The sequence below is a fragment of the Cylas formicarius genome, unplaced genomic scaffold (assembly GCF_029955315.1).
Source record: "Cylas formicarius isolate icCylForm1 unplaced genomic scaffold, icCylForm1.1 PGA_scaffold_12__32_contigs__length_19106922, whole genome shotgun sequence".
In the NCBI taxonomy this organism is placed as follows: Eukaryota; Metazoa; Arthropoda; class Insecta; order Coleoptera; family Brentidae; genus Cylas; species Cylas formicarius.
This window is the reverse complement of record NW_026844225.1, coordinates 7,175,207-7,199,984: the sequence shown is the minus strand read 5'-3', so window position 1 is coordinate 7,199,984 and position 24,778 is coordinate 7,175,207. Positions and strand designations below refer to the sequence as shown.

Below are 24,778 nucleotides of genomic sequence, written 5' to 3'. Positions count from 1 at the left end.
CAAAAAATCGAACACGAAGTACATAAACTTAAATAAATAAAATAAATTTAAATAAGAATCCATTATTTATCTTGTTATTAGAATGTTATGTTATTTCTAATTTTTTTTTCTGAAGGACACTAGATGGTAACTAAAAACTTTTTGTTTTAGATAGTTATTTTCATTTTCACAAAAAAAGTTCTCGATTTAACCAGTGCAGTGGCTACCTAATTAACCAAAATATTATGTTTCCATAGACAGTCAGTGGCACGCCACTGATTTCCTTAAAAACATAATGACATTTGCATTCATTTATGAGAAAGATTTTTATTGTTTTGATTGGATTGAAAAAAATCAAGAAATTAAATTTCTTTAGAAATGGCGCGAAATCAGTGGCGCACCATCAATATCTGCCAAAATAGACAGGTGGTACACTAAATAATGCGTCTTCATACATGGGTGCCAAATTTCGTTAAAATATATAAAGTGGTATTAAAATATAAAAAATATATATATTTTTAAATTCTCTTTTTAAAATAAACCTAAAAATCGTCCTCTTAATTATTGATATTCAATTCGAAAACACCCTGTATAATCGAGTCTATGAGTGGTTTAAAAAATTAATAAAAAAATAAAATAAAAATATTAGCCTAGGGTTGCATATAACTTCCTCTAATTGAAGGGCTTTAACGAACTATAAATTTTTGTCTGTGGCCTAAAAAATGTTTACCGCGTTTTTCATTATGACGGCACACTATTTAGAAATATGACTGGGAATTAGAAATAATACGTCCCGCAATCTTCCTAAACACAGGGATTACTGCTAATAATAGCGGCTCTTTAAGATAATAATTATTTCTTCGAAAGACGATATCGACGGCACCTGATGCGAAACGGCAAAAGCTCGACGCGACAGTGGCGTCGACGACCGCCCAATCCCTGCAAGAGGCGTCTGAAGATCAGGCAATTCAAGACAGCGTACCCAACAGTCCTGTCAGTAGCACTTCCAATGACGTGTTAGGAGACGAAGCGACCGACTGCTACAATGACGATGCCGATTCGCCAATTACAAACAGTGAGTGTACTTTTTTTTTTTTTCAGGTATCAACGCAAACGATGAAGATCGCTTCTCACACGCCCCGATGGTTTGACATGACTTTTGTTTATTTTACGTCGACTCCTAAAATACCCAATTAAATTTTGGTAGTCTATTAGCGCAACATTTATAGAATACACAACCAAAAAAAAGGGTCCATTTTTATGAAAATTTAATTTCTGAAAAAGAAAATTTCACAATTGTAGCATCGATGCAATTACGAATTCCACATGGTGTGAAGTTGTCAATTCCTTCTAATCTTTCTCGCCGGAGCCTGATTGCAGGTTGCAAAACTAAAGTAAGCCGTTATGGTTTGTGAAATGGGAATCAAAGAAGTATTTCGGATCGTAGGTCAATGCTTCCTGGCATTTTTCCAATCTTCAACAGTCTATATCTTGCCTTCAAAGTTCAGACACTCTTAAGCCCCTTACACTCACATCTTTAGCTTTAAAAAGTTGCCTTTAAAGTTCTGGATGAGTGAATGTGCTCTTCTTGCTATCCTGTCCTTACGTAGTTGCTCTTCCACTACTACTCGGCCTATTCTTTGAGGTTCCCAACTCCAGCAACGTTGAATATGTTTTTGAAACAACCAGCCTCGTTGTGCCAAAACAATAATTCCTCCCCTTGGGGTATCGATAACTCCTCGTCCGTGCAAAATGAAAGAAATTGTAAGCCTAGCAAGCGAAACAGTCAAATTGACATTGCGTTTGTATTTCGGATCTTAGGCCAATTCTTCTTGACATTTTCCCAATCTGCAATAGCTCCAAAACGGTCATTTATATTTTGCCTTGAAAGTTCAAAAACTCTTAACTCTTAAGCCCCCTGATAGCTTCTACAGAAACACTCACACCTTTAGCTTGCAAAAATTGACTCTAAAGCTCTGGATAAGAGGTTGTGCTCTTCTTTCTATGTCCTTACGTAGTTACTCTTCCACGACTACTAGGTCTATTCTTTGAGGTTCCCAACTCCAGAAACCTTGAATAGGTTTTTAAAACAACCACTTGTGACACGCCTGACCGTGCTAGAGCTATAATTCTTCCCCTCTGGAAAGGGAAATAAATTTTAAACCCAGGATAATTCCATATAAGTTTGGTTGTGTTTATTTCAGAATATACAGTGTATAACGTCTACGGTTCTACGGTTAAACCGAGGGCGCAGACTCGTGGACATTCTAAGCGTGGTAGACCTAGAGGATCGCGTTCCAGAACTGCCGGCTTGGGAAGGAACTTCAACAATGCTGCCACTACCGCAACAGCCAGCAACGCTTCGGCATCCTTTAACACTAGCGGTGAGTGCTATTGTTCTTATTTATTTTTTAAAGCACTTGGACTATAAAAATCGCGTCTAAATTGCCATACCTTCTAGGTCTCACTCATCACCAGAGACCCTTTTTTGTTCTTTTTAAATCGGTCCTTTTTCGTTCGCTCATTGTTGCAAATATATTAACTCAATAGAGAAATTTAGATAGGTATGTACAGGGTGTCCCATTTTGCGGGGATCTCGGAAGGATTTTTAAAACGAGAAAAGAAATAGAGCATTACTCAACCCAACTAAAGTCCTAATGCTGTACTTTTACTATTAGGTTATTAGGAGCTTTATCACTTAAAAAAAAATAACGATCTTATAAATTTCAATTCCAAGGGGGGTAAAAGTTCACTTTCCCTATGGTTTCCACAAGAGACTATAGTAAATTCACTTTCCAAAAACCGCATACGAATTCGACGAAACGAAACTGGCGTTCCATTTCAAAAAAGAAACTAGGTATCGATATCAAATGTTGACCCATCCTGTATAGTTTCTGTTTACTGCAAAAAATGTATATTATTATTATATTTTAGCGGTTCACTGTATAATTAAATGTAATTATTAAAATACGGCAGATTTTAATGCCGAAAATGCCGAAACCGCCTGACCCGGTTATACCAAAAACGCATTGTAATTACTGAAGAAAGTTTGACCATACACTTCCATAAAATTCAACTAATTGTATTGAATACAATAAGGAATAAGGTATCTCGAAGTAGGTTATGGCATCATTACCTTATGGCCGTGTAAATCCATATTCCGAAGGCAAAAACAGGCTTTAAATAGGCGCATATGTTTCCATCAAACCAAAAATAAAATGTAGGCCCCCGAACGATGAAATTTTACTTCCGGGTTCTTTTCATCTCCGCCGCGTCTGTTTCCAATTGCTGAGTTTTTTAAGCGCGCTTTTTTTTACATCATTGTAGTAGGCAAACGCGCGTCTGCCGTTTCATGTACCTGCGCAAAAAACGGCCACCTTTTCTAGAACCACCTTCGACCCACCCTGAATGGATTTCCTGAAGGATATCCGCCAGATGGGCATCCGCGCCCATATTGTGAAAGAGTTAATATACCCCGGTATACAAGTGATCCATTTTTCTCTGACAGATTCATCCCTCGAGGCCGGTGCTTCTCAAACCGTGCTCAATCGTTGCGCACGAATAAGGTCGCGGTTATAAAACCGTTTGGGTACCGCTGAGGCGGTATTTTATTGAAAAATTATAATATTTTGTTATCCTGATGATTTATCAGCAGTGGTTGTAGTTTTTTGGCAAAAAAAATCGCCAAAGTTGCTGATAAAAATATTTTTATTGATTTATATATTTTTATACATATATATTTATAATTATAACTTATGTGAAAACTGACAGAACCAAATATGGACAAAGTGTATATTTTTTCTGATGATTCTTTGTATCTATCTATCTATCTATATATATATATATATATATATATATATATATATATATATATATATATATATATATATATATATATATATATATATGTATATATGTATATATATATATAAAATATACAATATTAAATCACAAAACAATTAAAAACAAAATAAATTTCAATATCAAATATTAAAGCTTATCTTTAAATTGTAACTTTATAAGTTATTTATAATTATATATTTATCTGAAAACTGACTGCACCAAATATGGACAAATTATATATTTTTGTAATCAGGATAATCCTGTACTAATTTATTTAAGTCATATAAATCTATACAATATTAATTCACAAAAAAGTTAAAAAGAAAATAAACTTTCAATTTCAATTATTATAATTTATTTTTAAATTAAAAATTTAAATTTATAATTTATTATTGTAATTTATTTATAATTATAATTTATCTGAAAATTGACAGGACCAAATATCGACAAATTATATATTTTTGGTATCAGGATAATTCTGTACTAATTCCTTTACAATTCATATAAATCTATTCAATATAAAATTCACGAAACAATTAAAAACAAAATAAATTTCAATTTCAATTATTAAGATTTATTTTTAAAACTTAAATTTAAATTTATATTTTTTTAATATAACTTATGTATCACTGAACCAAATATTGACAAATTATATATTTTGGAAATCAGGATAAGTTTGTATTAATTCCTTTAAAAGTCATATAAATCTATCCAATACTAATTCACAAAACAATTAAAAAGAAAATAAATTTCAAGATCAATTATTCAATTTAATCTAAAATTATAAATTTAAACTTATTATTATAAATTATGTGTAATTATAATTTATGTGAAAACTGACTGAACCAGCACAAAACAATTAAAAATGAATTAAATTTAAATTTCAATTATTAAAACTTATTTTGAAATTATCACTTTTTTATAATTATAATTTATATGAAAACTAACTGAACCAAACATCTAAAAATAAAATATTTTTCAAATATAGGTAAAAGAGGCTTTTAATTTTGACAACAAAAAAAAAGCAGAGTTGCTTATACTAGCTGACGTTTCGCTAATCATCCCGCTGTCTTCTTGAGAGCTTAACTGATATTCCACAGTAGCCTGTGGAAGTTTATTTTTCTCGCGATGCCCATTTCTTGTTATTGACACTTTCAATAAAAAAAAACCTTTTAATAAGAAATGAATCACTGGTTTAACTGCCATTCGTGTGAATGGTTTATGGGCCTTTATCACTAGCACGTAACCGAGTAAACGATGGAGAGCTTGGACTGATGAAGCAGATACACCATCGACCAGAAATCAACTGACAGTTCCACGGAAGTTAGCTATTATAGCTATTTGTGCATTTTCTGTTATTCAGTCCATGCTCGTGGTTCCTTTCTTTTGGTTCTACCACTACATTTTCTTTCAGCTCAACCATTTCCATTCAGCGAACCTTCGCCTCAAGATTCGGCATCGTCGTTGTCATCGAACCAATCATCCCCGCGAGGTCCTAGTCCTGGACCTAACCAAGGGAGCATTGGTTGCGGATCGCGTAGAGGTCCGGGCAGACCAAGACTCAAACCTTCAGGTCCGTCCAATTCTGGGTCTAGGGGTACATATCGGCCTCGTAAACCCGCTAGACCTTTGCCGGTACCTTTGCCAAGTGACCCGTCCTCTTCCCAATCTTATAGCACCTACTCGTTTTATGATTTCCCAGACGATTGAGGTTGTAATCTTAACAAACGACTTCCGTTGATCTACCGATAACCGATAATTGGTTGAGTCAAGGATACGGAATGGAATCAATCAAGCAAAGAGACGAGTTTGTACCTGACAAATTTGGATCGAACTTTTTTTAATTCTTTTTTGGAAAAATATTTTACAAATCCCCAGAAACATAAAAATGATATGCTTAAAAGCTTTGCCTATTTATTTTTCATATGGTTCCACTGACTATTTATATTTTTTGCCCCATTTTTTTCTATTAATAAAAAACAATTGTTCAAATCGCTGTTTTAATTTTTGCCCTTACGTCAAATCCTGAAATGCTTCTCACAAAAATGATACAAGGTAAGTATATACAAAGGAAAAATATATGTAAAGGTAAGGGTTTTGATGTAGTGTTATATGGAAAAAATGTCGCTTTGCACTTTTCCTGTATTGGATCAAATGGTAAGTAAAAATTTGATAGTAATTTTCAAAAAATTGTTGCGCCACATTTTGAATTTATATTTCGGTGGTGAACTTTAAAATATGAAATGGGAAATCCTTTATTTTAATACAGATTGGAATAAACTAGTATTTTTTAAAAGAAAATCGCTGCTTAAATAAAGTTTGCGATGATAAAGCAGCTAGAAACGCCATTCGTCCATTCATTACAAACGTTAAGTGTTCATTAAATCCGCGTTAAAAATAGAGGGTGTCTCAAAAAGCTTTTCACTAACTTTTGATATAAGTCTAATATTAAAAAGTAGTTTGGTTAATAAATATTTTGGATGTTTCAACAAAAGAACTAAATAACAAAATGAACTAAAATAATTAATTTATGGCATGGCTTCATGCTTCTATAATTTAAATTGCTACACCAATATAGATTTTTTTAAATTCGTTGTGATTTCTGACATATCCGGAAAATACCGGATTGTTTATTGTCGTTTTATTTTTTCTAGCTCTCCATGAAAACAAATGAAAACTGGTCGATTACCAAAACGCCACTCACAAAACCAATATAAAGTTGTTCATGGTCGATCTGCCTGACAATTGGGCACTTGTCATTGGTACAAAAAAAATAGATTTTGCGATATAAAGGGTTGAGATTGACAATTTGTAACTACATACAAGGTCTAACGGCCAGGCTTACAAAGTGAAAACTGCTTCAATTTCTGGAAGGACAAGGATTTTTTAGCCCACTTGATTCGTTCTACTCTGTAGTATTAAAATATTTGCAACTTTTCTTTAATTGTGGACCGTGACAAAATGAATACCAAAAACAATAAAACTGTAACGCGGATTGCGTGGGTTATACCCGAAGTCTATTCGGCTTTTTGCATTAACTATATTTATACTCCACATTCTTTTGTACTATTGCACATGCGTTTGACATTAAAAGAATTGATAAATGAAAATCTCGGTTGATTTAAACATTATTTTTATTAGTACAAGAACAAAAACTGAATTAAAAAATCTGAATTAAATAACAAAGTCTAAAACAATAGTTCAGTCCATTTATTTTTGGAATCTCTCCTTGTTGCCACAATTGCAACATTCCATCGATCTTGATGTCTATTTTAAAACTTGTCGTTTCTTATTAATCAATAATATTTTTTTTGCTTTCGTAACGGTTTTCAAGAAAATGTTTATTTTATTTTACTTTATTAAAATAAAAAAGATATTTAACGAGCCAATCCTAATCGAAAAGGCCCTTCACATTTCTTGGCTCGTTGAAGAAGCGCTTCAGAATCCAGCCGTGCAGACGCTAACAAAAGGTTTTGATACGGGTAAAAAAGGGACGAAAACATTTCACCACAAATTAACCCCAAACAATGTCAACGAACTCCGATTTCCGAACTACTGGCATTAAAATTCGCGGTCTTGATGTAAATAAGCAAGTTTATTTCAGATATGAAGAGTCTAGGCGGAAAATTGCTACAATGATTTTTCATGGAGATGGTGCTGATAACAACGAAACTTTACTAACCCGTACGGACCACTCGAAAGCTTTTGATACTCTTAATCACCAAATTTTTATTTCATGCTAAATTTTATTAGTTTTGCAAAGCTTCAAAAGTTGATTTCTGGAATTCGAAAGTTCGGTAGAATTAGTCAAGCACATCATTGCTTGCTAAATACGATATTTAATAATAATAATAATAATATTTAATAATAATAATAATAATAATAATAATAATATTTTGCTATGGGGAACCTCGTCTTACTCTTACAAAGTATTTATCCTGCAAAACCGAGCAGTAAGAATAATTGACAATATATCCTTGAACATGCTAGGCCGAATTTTAAAAAATCTCCAATTCTCACGTTGCCTTGTCTATATATACTTGAAACACTAATTGAAATCCATATACATTAAAAAAAAACAATAAAATGGATCTAGATCTTGATAAGTACGAAGAATATTTCACCATAAATACATTTAAGAAATTTTTAGAAAATATAATTGAATATTTATTTTAAAATGTTACAGAATATAACAAATTTAAGCTAGAGTAAGTTTGTACTTATATTGCTGCATGATTTCTTATTAAACTTGTTGTATGACTTTCCATGTACTTCTACGTATATAAAAAGTCAATAAACGCTATTCTATACTATTCTATTATTATTTAATTATTTATAGGTTAATAAAGTCCAAATAATAAAAATATTTCATATCTCACAAAGCAGCAGTTAATCAAATTATTTTCTTTAACTATTCCAAAACAGTTGTAGCCAATAACTTTTGGTATGCAGTGTATATGTTCATATTTATTATATTCCTGTCCTGTCCTAACTACAATACAGTGTAGCTGCAAGGATGAATAAACAATTATCTATTATCTTCACAAGGCCAAGGGATTAATTTTAGAAATAAATGACAACCTTTAATATTTGACTGTGAAATAATAATACAAATTTATACCAGCTAGACTAGCCATTTTTTAGCTACAAATAACAAGGAATATATACATATACATACACATACAGATACTTGGACATGACAAAACAAAACAATAAAATACAAAAAAAGACAACAATAATTTGTCTTTGCCTCAAAAATTAAACAATCAATTATTTTTTATGTTATGCTTACGACATTCTTTAGCGTAATTGCGTATTAATTTTACTTTTTATTACCGACCAAACGCGTCATTTTGCATTAATTTCCGTCAGAAATTTTAGTCACTTTTATTTTCCCACAATTACGAGCGGTTTCGGTACATATCGGCCAATTTCCGCACCATCAGAGCATTGAATATTATCCGGTAGATACCGGTTCATTTTTTACGACCTTTAAAGAGGAAATGAAATCAATGCAAACTCAAATTAAAAAGATGCATTGTGAGAAAAAAACACTGAATGAAATTTGTATATTTTTCACGTTTTGAAATATATTATGTGCGCTATTGTCATGTGGTCCAAGATTTCAGGAGTTCCCCGAAAAACACGTTACTTGCCTACTACAACGAATTAAATTGAAATAAAAAAATCTGTTTAATAATTACCGCAAGTAAACCAAATCAAACATTGAACATCGAAAGACAAAATATCTCTTACTTTAGTGGAATACGTGGTTAGATGTTGGAAAATTTAAAAATATGAAATTCACTAACAAAAGCAGATACTGATTAAAGTAAATATCTAGAAAAAATAATTGATAAAATTTGGGATGATTTAAAATTTAATACAATACTTACAATACGACACGAGTAATTTTAAGAGGAGGAGCAAATTGAATTTTTTGAAGTCAAATCCTCTAAAAATAATTCCCAACAATTTTTAAGATATACTTTAAAAAAATTTCTTCACAACTTTAGATCACTATTTTTCACGGAAAAGAAAACATCCAGGAGCGTAACTAACAAAAAAATATAAAAGCGTAAGAGAACAAACAGGAAAAAAAATTAAAAAAAAATCGTAAATCTAATGAAGTTTTAGTTTTAGAAATGGTGGGTATTTAAAAATACTGAATCTCAATATCATTTATTGTAAAAAATTTGATATGTGAAATTGTGTCTAAAGTGAGCTGATTATTTGATATTTCCCATTCTTCGATTTCTTGAAAAAAACAGATTTTATTTATTTTATCACTGTGTATCTCTAAAATGCAGTAATTTCGAAGGTAAGTTGAATTATGCTATAATTTTGTACAGAGCTTTTGTAGCTCACGTAACTGACAACTTTAAATGAATTGGTTATATATTTTTTCAACAATTTATTTAATATTTTAATTTATTAACAAACAAACCTTTTGTGTTTTCAACATTTCGAAGCAGATATAAGTTTTTAACAGAAAAATGAATTTTTGATATAGGAACCCAGTATATTTTTGAAGCTTTGGAAATAACTTAAAATAACCTTTAAAAAAATACGTTTTTTTTTTAACTTTGGACAAAAAGCCTTTTAAATTTGAAGAAATCAAGGGAAACTTGTGTTTCTTTGTTAGTCTGGCTATTGCCAGACCATTTTGGTGTTGAAGATTACTTTGAAAGCCTCCTACACCACTTGTAACTAACTATTCCTATAGTTGGTACAATCTGTGATGGCATAGGCGGCGATAAAAGGGCAGACCGAATAAAACAGATTGTTCATCTTGCTTCTACTTATACTTCAACAGATGTTGTTTAGTCCTAAATATCTATCTGATCAATGCTAACGATCACGATTCACATTTTAGATCATTTTCTGTGTAATCAATCTACTTACTGCGTAGCCAATTGATAATTTATTCTTTTCTTGTCGATGCATTTGGTACAGTTTCACAATTGCACATAATAATTAAAGACGGCCTTTCCTAAATGTCTATCTGATCAATGCTAACGATCATGATTCACATTTGAGACCATTTTCTGTGCAATCAATCTACTTACTGCGCAGCCAATTGATAATTTATTCTTTTCTTTTCGATGCATTTGGTACAATTTCACATAATAATTAAAGACGGCCTTTCCTAAATGTCTATCTGATCAATGCTAACGATCATGATTCACATTTTAGACCATTTTCTGTGTAATCAATCTACTTACTGCGCAGCCAATTGATAATTTCTTCTTTTCTTGTCGATGCATTTGATACACTTTCACGTTTCACATAATAATTAAAGACAGCCTTTCGAGTTTCGGCAGCAGTTTTTCATAAATGCTATCTCTGTTGAGGGTACGACACCGATGCGTAATAGACAAAGGTAGACGCAGGTAAATGGGTAGGTTTTGTCATTCTTAGTATACGAGTAGAAGCAGGTAAAATAGTGAGACACCTTCTCACTTGCTTTTATGACCTACTATGCCATCGCAAATCGTACCGATTATATGTGGCACTTTCTTTTCAAACTAATCACTACTATGCTGTGTTGCAATCTTATCTTATCTCACTTATATCAAACAAACTTCGAAAATAACGATTTGTTGATAATTGTTTAACAATGTTATACCTGTACAATTCAACGTAAAAAATACAGCGTTTTTTGGTTTGGTCCGCTCTATATACAATATTTCTGACCACGCCATAAAATAAAAGGCGTAAATCTCGCGGCATATGCGTATGTGCAACATTTCTTTCGTTTTACGAATTAGACTTAATAAAATAAGACCTTTCGACACCTAACTTCCAAAAATCTAAAATCGAAAAAGTGTAACGTTGGTTTTCATGTGCGAGCAGTCCAAAAACGACCACCGTATGCTTCCGACATAATTCGACAAAGCCAACAACGTCTACGTTGAGATTCTTAGAAAAAAAAGTGTAGTGAAAATAATTGGTGGTTAACACCTGGCCCGCCCTGACCAAACCGAAATTGAATGAAACCAAACAAATAACACATTAAACAGACATACTGGTGTATTTATATCTTACTTAGAAGAGGTCGGAGAGTGATGCTTCTAATTCGCTAAATATAAAACACTGAAAACTTTTAACTCAACTCGACTCTCCTGTAAACATGAAATGTTTAGTTCCACGTGAATCCTTACGAGAGAAAATTGTTATACTTAACATACTTAACGAAAAGGTCTTTTGTGCCATGTCTGTTCGCAAGGTATTTTCGTGGAATTTTTACACATTGATTAGTGTGCCCAGTGTGGTGTTAGTGCATTCGGTCATTTGTGTGTAATAAAAAGTGTCATAGGTGAAATCATGGTCTACGCCAAAGGCGATTTATTTAAAACGGAAGGTGACAGTCTTGGCCTTGAAATGGATAGATACAATATTTAGGTAGGTTTAAATATAAACTGGCGAGTATGAAATTTTCCGCCTCGCGCCTAGTCCCGGCTTCTTCTTTTGATGTTTAATTTGACGATTTTTTAATTTCATCTATTCGCTTTTATGTTTTCTAATTTATGTTGCTCTCTGACCAACATAACAAAGGCGACAACGCGTTAATAAAAAGTTGACACGTTTAAATGGCGCGAACAAACAAAAATCGGAAGAATTTAGATTGTGCAAGGTATCTGCAACATCTGGCTTGGGAATAAATCAACGTTCCTTCAAACGAAGTGTTTCCACAAGTTAAACTAGCTATAAAAAAATAAGAATACATTTCTACAGATTTTTTTACATAGAACCAACGGAGTCTTTAGTTTTTTCATTTTTTGAATGACCACATAAAGCTGTATATTTTTAAATACAACACCCTGTATAATTTCACGTCATTGTATTGTATCCGCTGACGGTTTTTCGAATATATATCACACCACTATTGGTTCTTAATTCAGATCTGCATTCAATTTAATAACTATATTACACCATAATTTTATAAATTTAACAATTAGTTTTAGTTCATTAATATTAATCACTATCTAGGAGTAAATTATTATTTGAAAAAGTTTATTCAAGAAGCATTTTTGCCGTGTTATCTACTTTCCTATTGCAAAATTCATTTAAATTGGTATTAGTTCAAAAATGGTATTTCTTAGAAAAAAAAAGTCTAGTAAATCTAAATTAATAGCTAAAGAACCTGCTGAAATTGACCATTATTATATTGAATGCAGTAATGGCATAATTTTCTTGGCTTGCACATTTCTGAATTCTCTTTCGGCTTTTCGCGGATCTTGTAAATTTGATGGTAAGTCATCAAGTACTGATAAGTCGGGAGACCTGGGTGGCTACCTTATGGGAATTGTTGTCTAAATATGGACGTTTAACTCCTTCCTCTTGAAAAAATGTTCTGTTTAGCTGAGCTAACTTTTTCACGTATTTCGACTAAATATTTTCCAGTATTCCAATGTTATATTGCTTCCTAAAATAATACACGCAATACCAAAGCCTTGATGCTCCCCAGAATATGTTCGTTTTCCTATTTTGTCGGTACTACTAATAAAAGCTTCGTGAAAAAACTCTAGTCTTCGTTGTTGGTTTCCGGGATGCAGATTATGTATTAATTTAAATTTATAAGGTTTTAACTTTCTTGAACCGTAGATTTTAGAGTAGTTCTAACTGTCACAAATTTCCCGATACGGATTATTATACGTTTTTGGCCGAATTTTGCGAAAAGATCCAAAATTAACTAGGTCGGTTTTAGGCCTACCAAATATTCTCTTATTGGGTTGTCTTAGTTCTAGATAGCTTCATAATGCATTTGTTAAAGTTACATAAAAATAAAACGTATTTTATTATTCATTATCCATATTTTTCAACATTTCCAAAGTTTCAATCGACAGCCATAATATTTAGAACAATTTAATTCACAAATTAAATGCCTTAATAAAATAATAATAAAATCATTAAAATATAGTTATTAATATATCCAAACATAATTTCCCGGTTCTACATCTCGCAGAACGTTAATTAATTTTATCAAATTAAAATACTCTGTTTTCGAATATTCTATAATAGAAATAGAAATACAGAAATTTACTTCAGCATTTTTTTTTTAATATTTTTTATCGTTAATGCGCAAAATTTTCCTATTTAATTATATTATCCAGATCCAACAATTTTTATTAAAATTTTTCAAAAAATTAAATCCATTTAAATGAATATTGCAATATTGCAAAGCAAATCCACAAATCAGTACATTCCTTATAATAAAGTGTCCCTAGTGATTTTGCAAAATTGTTTCCAAACCGCACATCTATTATGCCGTTTTTTATATAGCGAATTATCTACGGCATTATACGGCCCTGAGTCAACAATAACTACGGCTACCAAACAGTGGGATCCGACGCTTTTTGCAAATCGAAGCTTTCATTGCATTCCCCAGTAATGACGGTTTTTGCGACGGTTGCGAATTGCATCAATAAAGATGCCGTATTTTATCGTATATAAACAACAAACTCAGTTCGACCCTGTTCTTGTCCCCCCGTTAAAATTCTTTATCTTTCGTCCAAAAACGGTGACATCGTAACGGAAAGAAGGCATCTAGATAACAGAAAACATAAGGCCCCACGTAGAATCTATGGAAGCAATAGTACACATGGTGTTTTTTAACTACCCCTGAAATATTTTTAAAGAAACATTAAAATACTTACAGCAACTTGCCAAAGTCTAAATGTTAGTTACAAAAAATCGCGCAAATGACAGGTCAAATAGCATAACATTGTCCTGAACCAGAATTTACAAGGCCATGGTGACGTTTTTCTGCAAATATTTTCTAAGTTAGATTAAATAGAATTTGACACTAAGCGCTATTGAACGATGAAAACTCAGTATTTATGGCCGGATAATATAATTAATTAATATAATAATTTAATTATAATTTTGGGAGGTATGTTGCTCTTATGAATGTGTCTGACGACATTTTGGGTGCTTTTTAATTCACATCTTTCAATTAAAATAATATGATTTCCCCTTCTTATAAGTTTCTACTTAGATGATAGTCGATACATCTGAGGTTTTACAAGGTTCCATCCTAGGGTCCTTTTGCCCTTAAGATTTCTTAGATTTATTAATGAGGACTTACAAATACAAAGTGATCTTTCTAAAAAATACAACTTAAGCCTGAGAAAGATCATTTCACGATATTTGGGAGCAAGAAAAAAGTGGATTTTCTTAAATATCCGCAACAGTAAGATTGGTTTAGTTGATGAGACAAGAAACTTAGGAATAGTAAATACTTTATATACAACAAACGATACAGCACTTTTCTTGATACGTAGCTTAGCGGGAGGTAGATTATTAGTGCAAGTTAGTGACTATTGTTTAACAGGATTATTATTATCATTATTAACGCTAATAATAATTAATATCTCGCACGTTTTGGTTTTGAAAATTTTGCAGGATTTTCTATTGCACCCATATCATATTCATAATATCACCATATCATTCAAGTGTCAGCAAACAATAGCTATTCAGGAAGTCAGGAAGGTCATTGACATACGAATCATATCACCATATCATTCAAGTGTCAGCAAACAATAGCTATTCAGGAAGTCAGGAAGGTCATTGACATACGAATGGAAAAGTAATGGGCCTAAGATTCCTCCCTGAGTGTGCCTAAATTGTTATGCTATGTTGTTATGGATTCTAGTTTTTTGTCGTGATATCGAAATCGAACTGTTGAGTTCCTTGATGTACATTATATCTTTTTTTTCTTCACTAATCCTGTTGATCTATGAAAAGTTTCACAACAAATATGCAATAAACAATAGCAAAAATGTATATATCAGGTGCATGGCTGAATTTTGCAAAACTTGCAAAAATCGGAAGTGCATTATGATTCATATTATGATTCAATTCAAATCAGTGGATATTTGTTTCACTTTGCTTTCTACTGCTTATTATTTGTAATGTTAATAATAATTAATATTAATACTGAGACTGTGAATCGTCAATCGTCAACATTTTACAAGAAATCCGCGAGTACAACCCTGCACCGTGTTCCCCCGGTACTTCTTAAAATGGGAATTGCCCTAAGATCAGTGGCAAAGCTATTTATTACGCTGTTGCAGTGTTAGCTGACAACTAAACAAACATTGTCCCTATTCGTAATGCTAATCTAGGGGAAAATAGTCATTATTTTTCTAAGGTGTCGAGAACGAAATAATATTTTCCTCGCTTCGCGTTCCCATTTCGCTTAAATCGTTCCCAGGATATTTGAGGGGATTTAAACGCTGGAGATTAACTAATCGGTATTTCGTTCGTTTAGTTAAAAGTCACACGCATCCGTGGTATTCATTTACTTAGAACAAGGGTTAGTCCAAACTCATCATAATTGCATAATTACATCTCTTGTTTTGTTACTTGAATTGAACCAATTTTTCGGTGATTACAATAGTTTGTGATTGCAACGAATTGTCTAGTTGAAAAACTGGATCTTAATTAATGTCGACTTGAGCACGAAAGCTAGTAGTGACTTGCCTCCAATACTAAGACCATCGTAAGTCCATAAACAAAAACGTGTCTCATTGAAAACTCTTGATGTCATGCCAACGAAGCCGTTCTTGGTTATCACTGTTTTACTGTTGTAGCATTCTCGATAATTCGATTTCCAATCTCCCGAAAGGACATTCCAAGGAATACTCCAAGGGCAATAAAAACCAACCCCCTCCTACATCATCACCCCTGATCATCCCGTGGTATGATCTGTTCACAGATATAAGAAAGTGAACAATTGCTTTTGAATGGGATTATCCAAGGGTGCACATTAACATACAATGCAACAAGATTATTACTTAAAGTTTCGGAATTTAAATTCAGATAAAATTGTGGTCCGTAATAGAAAATAATTTTATACCTACCTGTGTTTAATATTCTTTGGTTTGGTATACTACTTAGTTTAAGTTTATTAGTAATCATTCTTATTTCGTGTGTAACACAGCGTGTGTTGAATCGTGTGCGAATTATGCAAAATTTGTGCGAGTCTAGTGTATCTCAGCAGATGCTCCCGCCCAAATGTAGAAAACACTATTCTATTGAGACTAAGGAAGTTATAAACAATGTTTATTTGACTCTCATTGAACGTGGTGCCAGCAAGCAAGCATCTTTAGAAGAAACGGCCACATTGACGAAAATTGCAACATCAACTGTATGGAAAATTGTGAATTTCAGCGAGGAAGAAAAGAAGCGATGCGATTTTCTCGAGTGTAGATGAAAGTGATCAAGATATAATACGGCGTAAAATTTACCAGTTATACGAGGAACAAACAACAATATTATATATCTTAATTAGGAGGCTTGAAAAAGATGGTGTTAAATGTGGCAGAACTACGTTATGGAAGTGTATTGTTTTTAGATTTTTAGAATTCGGGAATGGTGACTGGAATATCTGGAATAAAATAGGATTTGCCACTGTATATTTAATCCCATTGAACACGTTTGGCACCAACTGAAATCTGCCTTACGTCGTAACAATGTTTTTCCCCGTGTTAACTCCAATGTCCTCAAACTTATAAAAACCAAAGTTTTTAACATCGCTCCACAAAGTTGGGCAAATTGTGTTAAACATATAGAAAAAGCAGAACAATTGTATCTCCATATTGCAAATAATATAGAACAAATAATAATTAGAACAGACGATGATAGCGATAGTGATACTGATATATTATGTGAATAAATTTAAGTATTTTAAGTACGTAATAAAAATAATTTGTAATTTTATTTTAGATTTAAACATAAATACATACATAAATAAATAAATATTGTTTAGTATCTTTCCTAACAAAACCCCAAATAATTAAATTCTAAGCAAAATACGGAGCTGTTCGGCCATATTTCATTCTTACAGCTTACCCGGGTCTTTCCTTAATTCGTATCAGTTAGTCACTTTCTTATATCTATGAACAGACTTTACTAGATCTTTGGTATTCCTCTGGTAGTTGATAGAATCTGCATTCCCTTGGCTTTATGTGAAGTTTGCTGCAATTTTGGATTTCTAAGGAATGATTTGTATAGGTCAGCCATCTCCGAGACTCTTTACCATTTTCTTGATGGTTCTTTTAACAATGAGTTTAGCTACCCTACAAAAAATTCCTGGGAACACCTTACTTAGAAAGCAAAAATATGCCCTCCTACACACGTACGACACTGCATCGCGAAAACAGTTACCTAGCGTTGCACGCCATCCTTTAAATAATATACATATCCATGAAAGCCATATAATTTTATTATAAAAATACTCATAGCACGGGCAAATTAAAACATTGTTCTCCAACGGTACAATTAAGAAAGTTCGACGAACACCGACTTTAAAGGTCAAAACCACAGCGACAGAGATAAATAACAGTGAATAGAATAGTGAATTATTTTTTTTGACAACAAATTTAATGTTATTTCCATTGATAGTCACCGTATTAATGAATGAAACTATTTAAAATTAATATTTTCCATATCAATTTACATCATTTACAAAATATACAGCGTGTCCCATAAGTCTTCCTCCATGGCAAAATAGTAGATCCTTGACGAAACTTGCCTTAGTCCCGCCGATTTTTTTTGATTTTTTTAAATAATTCCTGAAACAATGTAGCTTTTTGCACAAAATTAAGAGAAATCAAGATTTTTTGAAATGAGAAATCTATTGTCGTGATTAATTTTAGGGCCAATTGTAGAGGGCGCTATGTGCATTTCGTGCATTTGATACGTCCTATCTGTTTTGGGCCTCTGTGTATGCAGATTTTTAATAGAAATACAACTTCTTACACTTCTTTTACCTTTTTTTTTACCTTTTAAATTTGGAATGGGATAAAACTAACGCATTGAAAAGTAACTTATGGAAGGTAGTACCTGTGGTTGTATAGTAATTTGAATTTACTATATGCAGATCATGGTTTTGCCCTTATGCCTTCCCTAAAGTTTTGAACCAAATTTTTACCATAATTCGAGTATTTTCAAGTTTTAAAAGATGATCAGATTCTTTGGGGGTCGTCAGCATAGAACTGAGAAGTTGAATGTATGTGCCGTATTGCAAGCGCTATCGCTAAAACCAACATAATGTCATAATTTTTTCTTGCAGTTTAAGTAAACATTTTTTTCGGTTCATTCTTCAAAATTACTAATTTTTTGTAATTTTTGTAGTGATTTAGCAGTTTCTAGAAAATTGTTCTTTGTTTGCTATTATCAAATCATTATAATGTTGAAATTTTCTTGTATTTTATTTTCTTGCCTTTAATTGTATTTTTAAAGAAATGATGCTCCTAGACTTTTACTGGATACTGTATTTAAGTCTATAATCATTCTTTGATCCGACTTATTATACACATATTTACATTCCCACTATCGCGTAACTTCTTAAATACAGGGTGGCCCGACAAAATTTTCGCAAAACTTATAAAATCTAACGATTTAACAAAAAGTGGATACTGATAGAGAATGAAGTTCCGTTTTTTAACGAAAACAGTTTAAACAGCAAAAGAAAGACGCAGAAAATGCTTACGGGCAAGAACGCCACTGACTGGTTTTCGTCTGCATGGTTTGCAGTTCCAGCCGGCTGATCACCAGGTGTATTGTCGTCCGACACCTGTCCTCTTAAAAAAATCAATGTCCTATGTTTATTGTCTGTGACATATTATTTCGCCTTGTTGCAAGTTCATCAAGTGAATCGTTACTGTTCGGACTCTTTGGGAAACCTTCTATATTCTAAAAAAGTGAACCATTTTCGATAAATATGAGCAATAAAATCAAACCTCTAAGTTGCTAAAGAACAAGATAGCAACCAATGGTAAATATTCTTGTTAATTATTGCAATTAATTTTGGGAAATACTTTTGATGGTAAACAATTATAATAAATAATAATTCACCTAATAATTAGTAAAATAATATTTTGTACTAACTATACGTATTAAAATGAATTTAGCTTGAGTGCAAATAAAGCCCAACCTAGACCAAAAAACGCGTCTTATTGTTTTTAAATTTTAATAATATTAATAAAACAAATTTTGCATTATTCGATTTTTTATTTTTGTTGTAAAAAAATTATATCCATTTTGATAATCTCCTAGATCGTCAGAATTTTTCAACTAGTGCTCATATATCGGGTCTTGTAAACTTGATGGAGCAGCCAACAATCCTCACAGGATTTCAATTAATTAGAATGTTAGTATTTCCAATAATTGTTAGGTAGGTTTTATCTACAATTGACTAACTTTGACATTAGCATATTAAATTTATTTTGAAAAATGGTGCTTTTAAACTTACCTTTTTTTATACAAAGAAAACAAATAAAACACACACACACCATCTAAACCTTCAAGAAAAAATTGCAGTCATTATACAAATAATAAAAAAATCATTCTCATTGTCACAAATAATGCAAATAACTTTTTGTAATTGAGTAAGCATTAGCTTTATATGAAAAAAATCTTTCAAATGATGCCGCCTTATGTCGCGGTAAATGTAGCAATGTAATGTGTTGTATTTGTAACATTTAACTCCCACTTTTTTTACACAAATGATGACAAACGATAATGTTTTGCAATAACTCACTCACACAAAGAAATCACTACAGGGTAGAACCTATTATTTCAGGATGTGGATAGAGGGTCCTAAGCAGTCAATTGACACGTTTTGTGAATTGTAGATTAGCGTCCATCCATAGCCCCAGTTTGAAGCTCTATATCAACCTCGTTCATTGTTAATTTTAGAATAAATTTGACATAGTCTACCTATTTTTGTGGTCCAAATAATATGGCAATAGCAATGACTTATTGGCATTAAGCTTTAGTCTCTGAGCTGAAGATATTTCGAATCGATATATCGATATTTGTAGCTGCATCTGCTTTGAAAGCAGAAGGAATGTCAGAGGTGTATGTTGACAAGAGCAAAGGTCCCAAAGATCAAGCTTTAGTCACATAAACGTTGCCAGATTTCCTATTGTTGTGAACAGCCTGTGGTGATCTGTTAAAGTAAAGTTGATTAATTTAATCTTGAAAATAAAAAAAAGATACTTTTAACAAAGAATTTCAGTATCAACAGTATTAAAAGCTCTACAGAATAAGACCAGCGCAGACGCTTTCATTATTAACCTCTATATCTTGGTCTTTTTTTTACTCCAGGTTCATTTATAAGCTCATCGCCGTATTCCTTCCATCAGTTTGGAATACTTTTATCTCCTGCTATCAGCTTCTCCTCTTTAAACTTGTAAAATACATAAATTGGTGTAATTTGTCCTCCAGAAGGTTTACGATAACCAGACTGTGTATCCTTGATAAGATTTTTTTCTAGAACCTTGGATAGAGTAGGTAATACTAATTAGTCTTATCTGTGCTATTCCCAGCAGTTTAACCCCAATAAATTAAGTATTACTTATATATCGTACCGACCAAGGAATATGGCATGGCACCACTACGGAACAATGCGTTCCTGTAAAACAAATTGTATTTCATTCAAATGTAAACAATATGCCCATAACAGAGCATGAAAGCATCACGCACTTGTCACTCATAGCCATTGTTTAAAAGAATAAAAAGCCCTATAATTATCGTCAACTTTGAGGTGGTGACTACTTTTTAAAGGAATCACGTAAGTCTATTATAAACTGCCGCCTGACCACCCATTTATTCAGGTGTTTCATTCAATTATTGTTTCTTATAAAAGGCCACCTAGAATGTACCAACACGGTCCGTCTGTGTCTTCGCTAATTGTTTCCGAACACACATTTTCGATTTGAATGGAAATTTAGGACGACGTTAAACACAAGACCGTAAAATATGCACGTCACTGGTTCCATCGATCACACTGGCCTTACAACCAACGCGTAGCTTTATCTCATTCGCACTTATTCGGATATCGACTGCCATTACGCCCATAAAACTGATAAAAGTTCTGCGGAAATTCGGTCTCTGCGGAATAAATTGAAAAGTAGAGATTATTATTTATGCTGGCTGTGATAAAAATTTCATTTAAATTTCAGATGCGAATCACGACAGCTGCTTTCGTGAATTGAGTTATGGAATTATCTGGGATATCTATGTGTGTCCACGTAACGGCAGCATATTCGAATTGAACAGGGAACCAGAAACAAAAGGAAATAGAAAAAGAAACATTATCCTGATGTTTTTGGTGTTTGATTTTGTTCCGGTGCGATGTGGATATAATGTAATTAATTTAATTAAATTAATATAATATTAATTAATATAATAAATTGATGATGAGAGTGCTAAATTGAAAAAAGAAGTTTTATTAATATCTAAACGAATATTCATTTGATTCTGACGAAATTCTAGTAATGGGAATGCGAGTTTATCACAGGGCTTATAACGCAGTATATCCAGGGGATGTAGAAAAATTATTTCAAATTATAGGACAAAATATATTTTTACCTATAACTGCAACTTTAATTCTCAACCAATTTCAGATCGTAAGCAAAATGAGACTTTTTTATTGGTCAAAATATCAACATTAAGAAACAAGTCTGAGAGGTACATTTTTCTTTGCAATAACATGGACGACATTGTCAACGAGCAACTTATTTCTACAAACGAAATGTTTAAAAAATTATTTAAAAAATTCGACTTATGCAAGAAATTTTGAACTTGCATCTCATTTTAGAAAGCATAAATATAAATTTAGTATAATGGTGAGTGTCCTATTAGCTGTTCTGGAAGTCTAAATTTATTTTTTTCAAATTTTTGGCCATAGTGTTACCTTAACAATAATGAAAATTTGTAGTGTCCCAAAAAATTACCTTTATGAAATCAATTTAGTGACAGTAAAATCTCTTTTTGTAAAGTATATTTACGTAAATACCAATATAATTCTAACAAATAATAAAATAACAGTTCTCAAAACGATTTAAAAGTCACGTTGTGATAATTTAAACCAATTTATGCACCATTGTAAAATTTTGAAATATAATAAATTTAAAAAGGCGGGGGTTTTCTGGGTTTTTTCGAATATCCATGAATTTCCAATTTTGTCGTATGTTTCGAGTTGAATTGGCAACGCTGCACGTACGTTAATAATGCGAAAATATATCGCGTTATAGCTATGTACAAAATAATGAAAAAACCTTTTTTAAACTTCCAGAACTTCTAATAAGAGATTCAACGTGAATCTTCCTTTATTCATAAAAATAGCACCTTGTATATATACAAGTAAAGCGAAAACGACTAAAAAAATTCATAATCGGCAAAAAGCAACGTTTTTTTTTCATAAGGGCTCTATTTGGCTCTCCGTGTACCTCGATATAAGTACTTACTACTCCTAAATACATGGTGGATGTTACATACTAATGCTTCCGGTTTCCACTGCACTAAACACGCCGCACGAGCCTTCCGTTAAATTGTTTTCTTACTCATCGTGATAAGGAGGAAAGTTTTGATTCTATTAAACCGCTGGACATTAGAACTGGCGACGTAAAAAGTGATAAATAAAATAATTATTTGGATATACCGTATAGCAAAAATCATTTTATTATTTTCCCGAAAGTTTATGTGAATTTGTAATTATACAGGGACATCGATGAACCAGAAACCACAATTTTTGCAAAGTTAAACTAAATGATACATTCTAAAAATATTTTGCTTTTTAATGTCTTTATATATCTAGTTATGGGAAACTTGTAGCAAAGCGAATTTTCGGAGAATGCAAGTGTTACAAAACAAAATAATAAAGATATTATAAGGTCATGACAGACTAACCCAGCTAGGAGATGCAAGAACTAAATATCTTCAATTTGAGATCACTTCTGGAAATCGAATAATGTAAATTAATATTCAAAGTACTAAATAATGAACAAGAATTTAATGTACACATAATTTTGTTAAGTGCTATGAGACGAGAATTATAAACAATATATATCAGATTAACACAAGAACCTATATAGGTCTGTATTGTTAATGCATCAACAATTTTTATTGATTTACCAATAATTTTGGTTACTTTTAGTTATTGTTTAAATAAGATTAAATTAAAATTTAGAATTAGAGATTGGTTATAGTTATGCGTTAAAATTGACACAGAATTGGAAAATGGATTTTAAAACATGAGGTTCTCAACATATTTTTTGTTAAATTAAGGTTTGTAAAAAAATATATTTACTAGGATTTTAAAGTTGTTTACAAAAATAAAGATAGGACGCCCAGGATATCAAACGTATTATTTCTATAACAACAATCCCAACTTTGAAGTCGTATTTGGCTCGAGTTGAGTGTCATCTCTGCAAAATCAAAAATATTTTCAAAACATCAAGTTTCCGTATAAGCAAACGGAAAAATAGCTACCGTAAAAAACTCTATCCAACACACTCTGTATTTCTGTTTCGTGCATCAATACGAATGCCACTTATTTTGCAGACGTACAAGAATCGTGACAACATGTGCGTTTAAAAAACGTAAAAAAGCAAATAAACCGTGGCGGTTGCTTTATTTTTCAGTAAATATTCTCGGCGGGTGTCTTAAAAGTTATGGACAATAACACTGTGACAAAGCAAGGCATCAGGAATGACATTTACTTGAAAAAAATGATACATTAGGCAAGCACCGAATTAATGGAACGCCGATTGGTTTTAAATAACATTTATACCCGTTTAAATTGAACTTTCAACACTTTATTCTCGTTTTTCTTTGATTTTGATTTTGTATTTTCTTTCCTTTGTAGTGAATTAATGATAGCGTTCTACGTGCTAGGCTCTGTCAACTGAATTGCACTTACTAGCGAAGCTAACGATGACAATAGTAAAACAAATTTGTTGTTAATGGACATTTGTTCTTATAAAATTTTAGATTTTTTAGCTAATAATTATAGAAGTTTTTTTTAAACAGAGGTGCTTTAGTATTTTACCTGCTTCCACTCATATACTAAGAATGACCAGCCCTCCCATTTACCTGCCAGTGTTCTATACTTCGGCCAGAAATATAGTGCTTTCACAACCGACCCCGTGATTGACTTTGCCTTTTACTCCAAAACCGCAGCCCCTGCCGAGCAGACCCTTACTCGTAACCATTCCAGGACCGTCCTGGGAATTTATTTACCTACACTAACAAGCGGGATATAAGTATGTTTCCAATCTTTTTCGCCGAGCAATTCTTGAAACATGTACTACTTAAAAAAAATAGTACGAAGTAACAATTTATTACGTTCTATTTCATTATAATAGTAAAGTACCAGTCGCTTAAAAAAATCGTCACTATCGCTACTGTCGTCACCTAGTTCAATGATGAACTCCGCCATTAATCCATAAATACTGTCTTCTTTTATTACTCGTTTTTCACAGTTAGACAATCTTTATACCGATATTTTAGCTACCTCTTTCCGAAATTAATCTGGTTAAATATATAATGATAATTAATAAATAAATGATGTTTTATTTTTAATAATTCCAGAAGTTATTTTTTCGTGTAGCTCTCATCAAAATATAAATTATTTTCATACAGAAATTCTTTCATTTCT

General features: G+C 32.1%; 2 protein-coding genes across 2 annotated transcripts in view; both read left to right on the top strand.

Annotated features, from left to right (window-relative positions):
• LOC132708509 (chromatin-remodeling ATPase INO80) overlaps positions 1-5,800 on the top strand; it is a 28,545-nt gene extending 22,745 nt beyond the window's left edge. The window contains exons 16-18 of the mRNA XM_060680838.1: positions 847-1,054; positions 2,184-2,363; positions 5,237-5,800. Coding sequence (XP_060536821.1) covers positions 847-1,054; positions 2,184-2,363; positions 5,237-5,532 — 684 coding nt within the window. The 3' untranslated portion in view covers positions 5,533-5,800. The remainder of the gene's footprint in view (positions 1-846; positions 1,055-2,183; positions 2,364-5,236) is intronic.
• A 5,698-nt stretch (positions 5,801-11,498) lies between these two features.
• Positions 11,499-24,778, top strand: part of LOC132708569 (neurogenic locus protein delta) — a 154,935-nt gene continuing 141,655 nt past the window's right edge. Inside the window, exon 1 of the mRNA XM_060680952.1 lies at positions 11,499-11,727. The gene's annotated coding sequence lies outside the window, so the exon portion shown is untranslated. The remainder of the gene's footprint in view (positions 11,728-24,778) is intronic.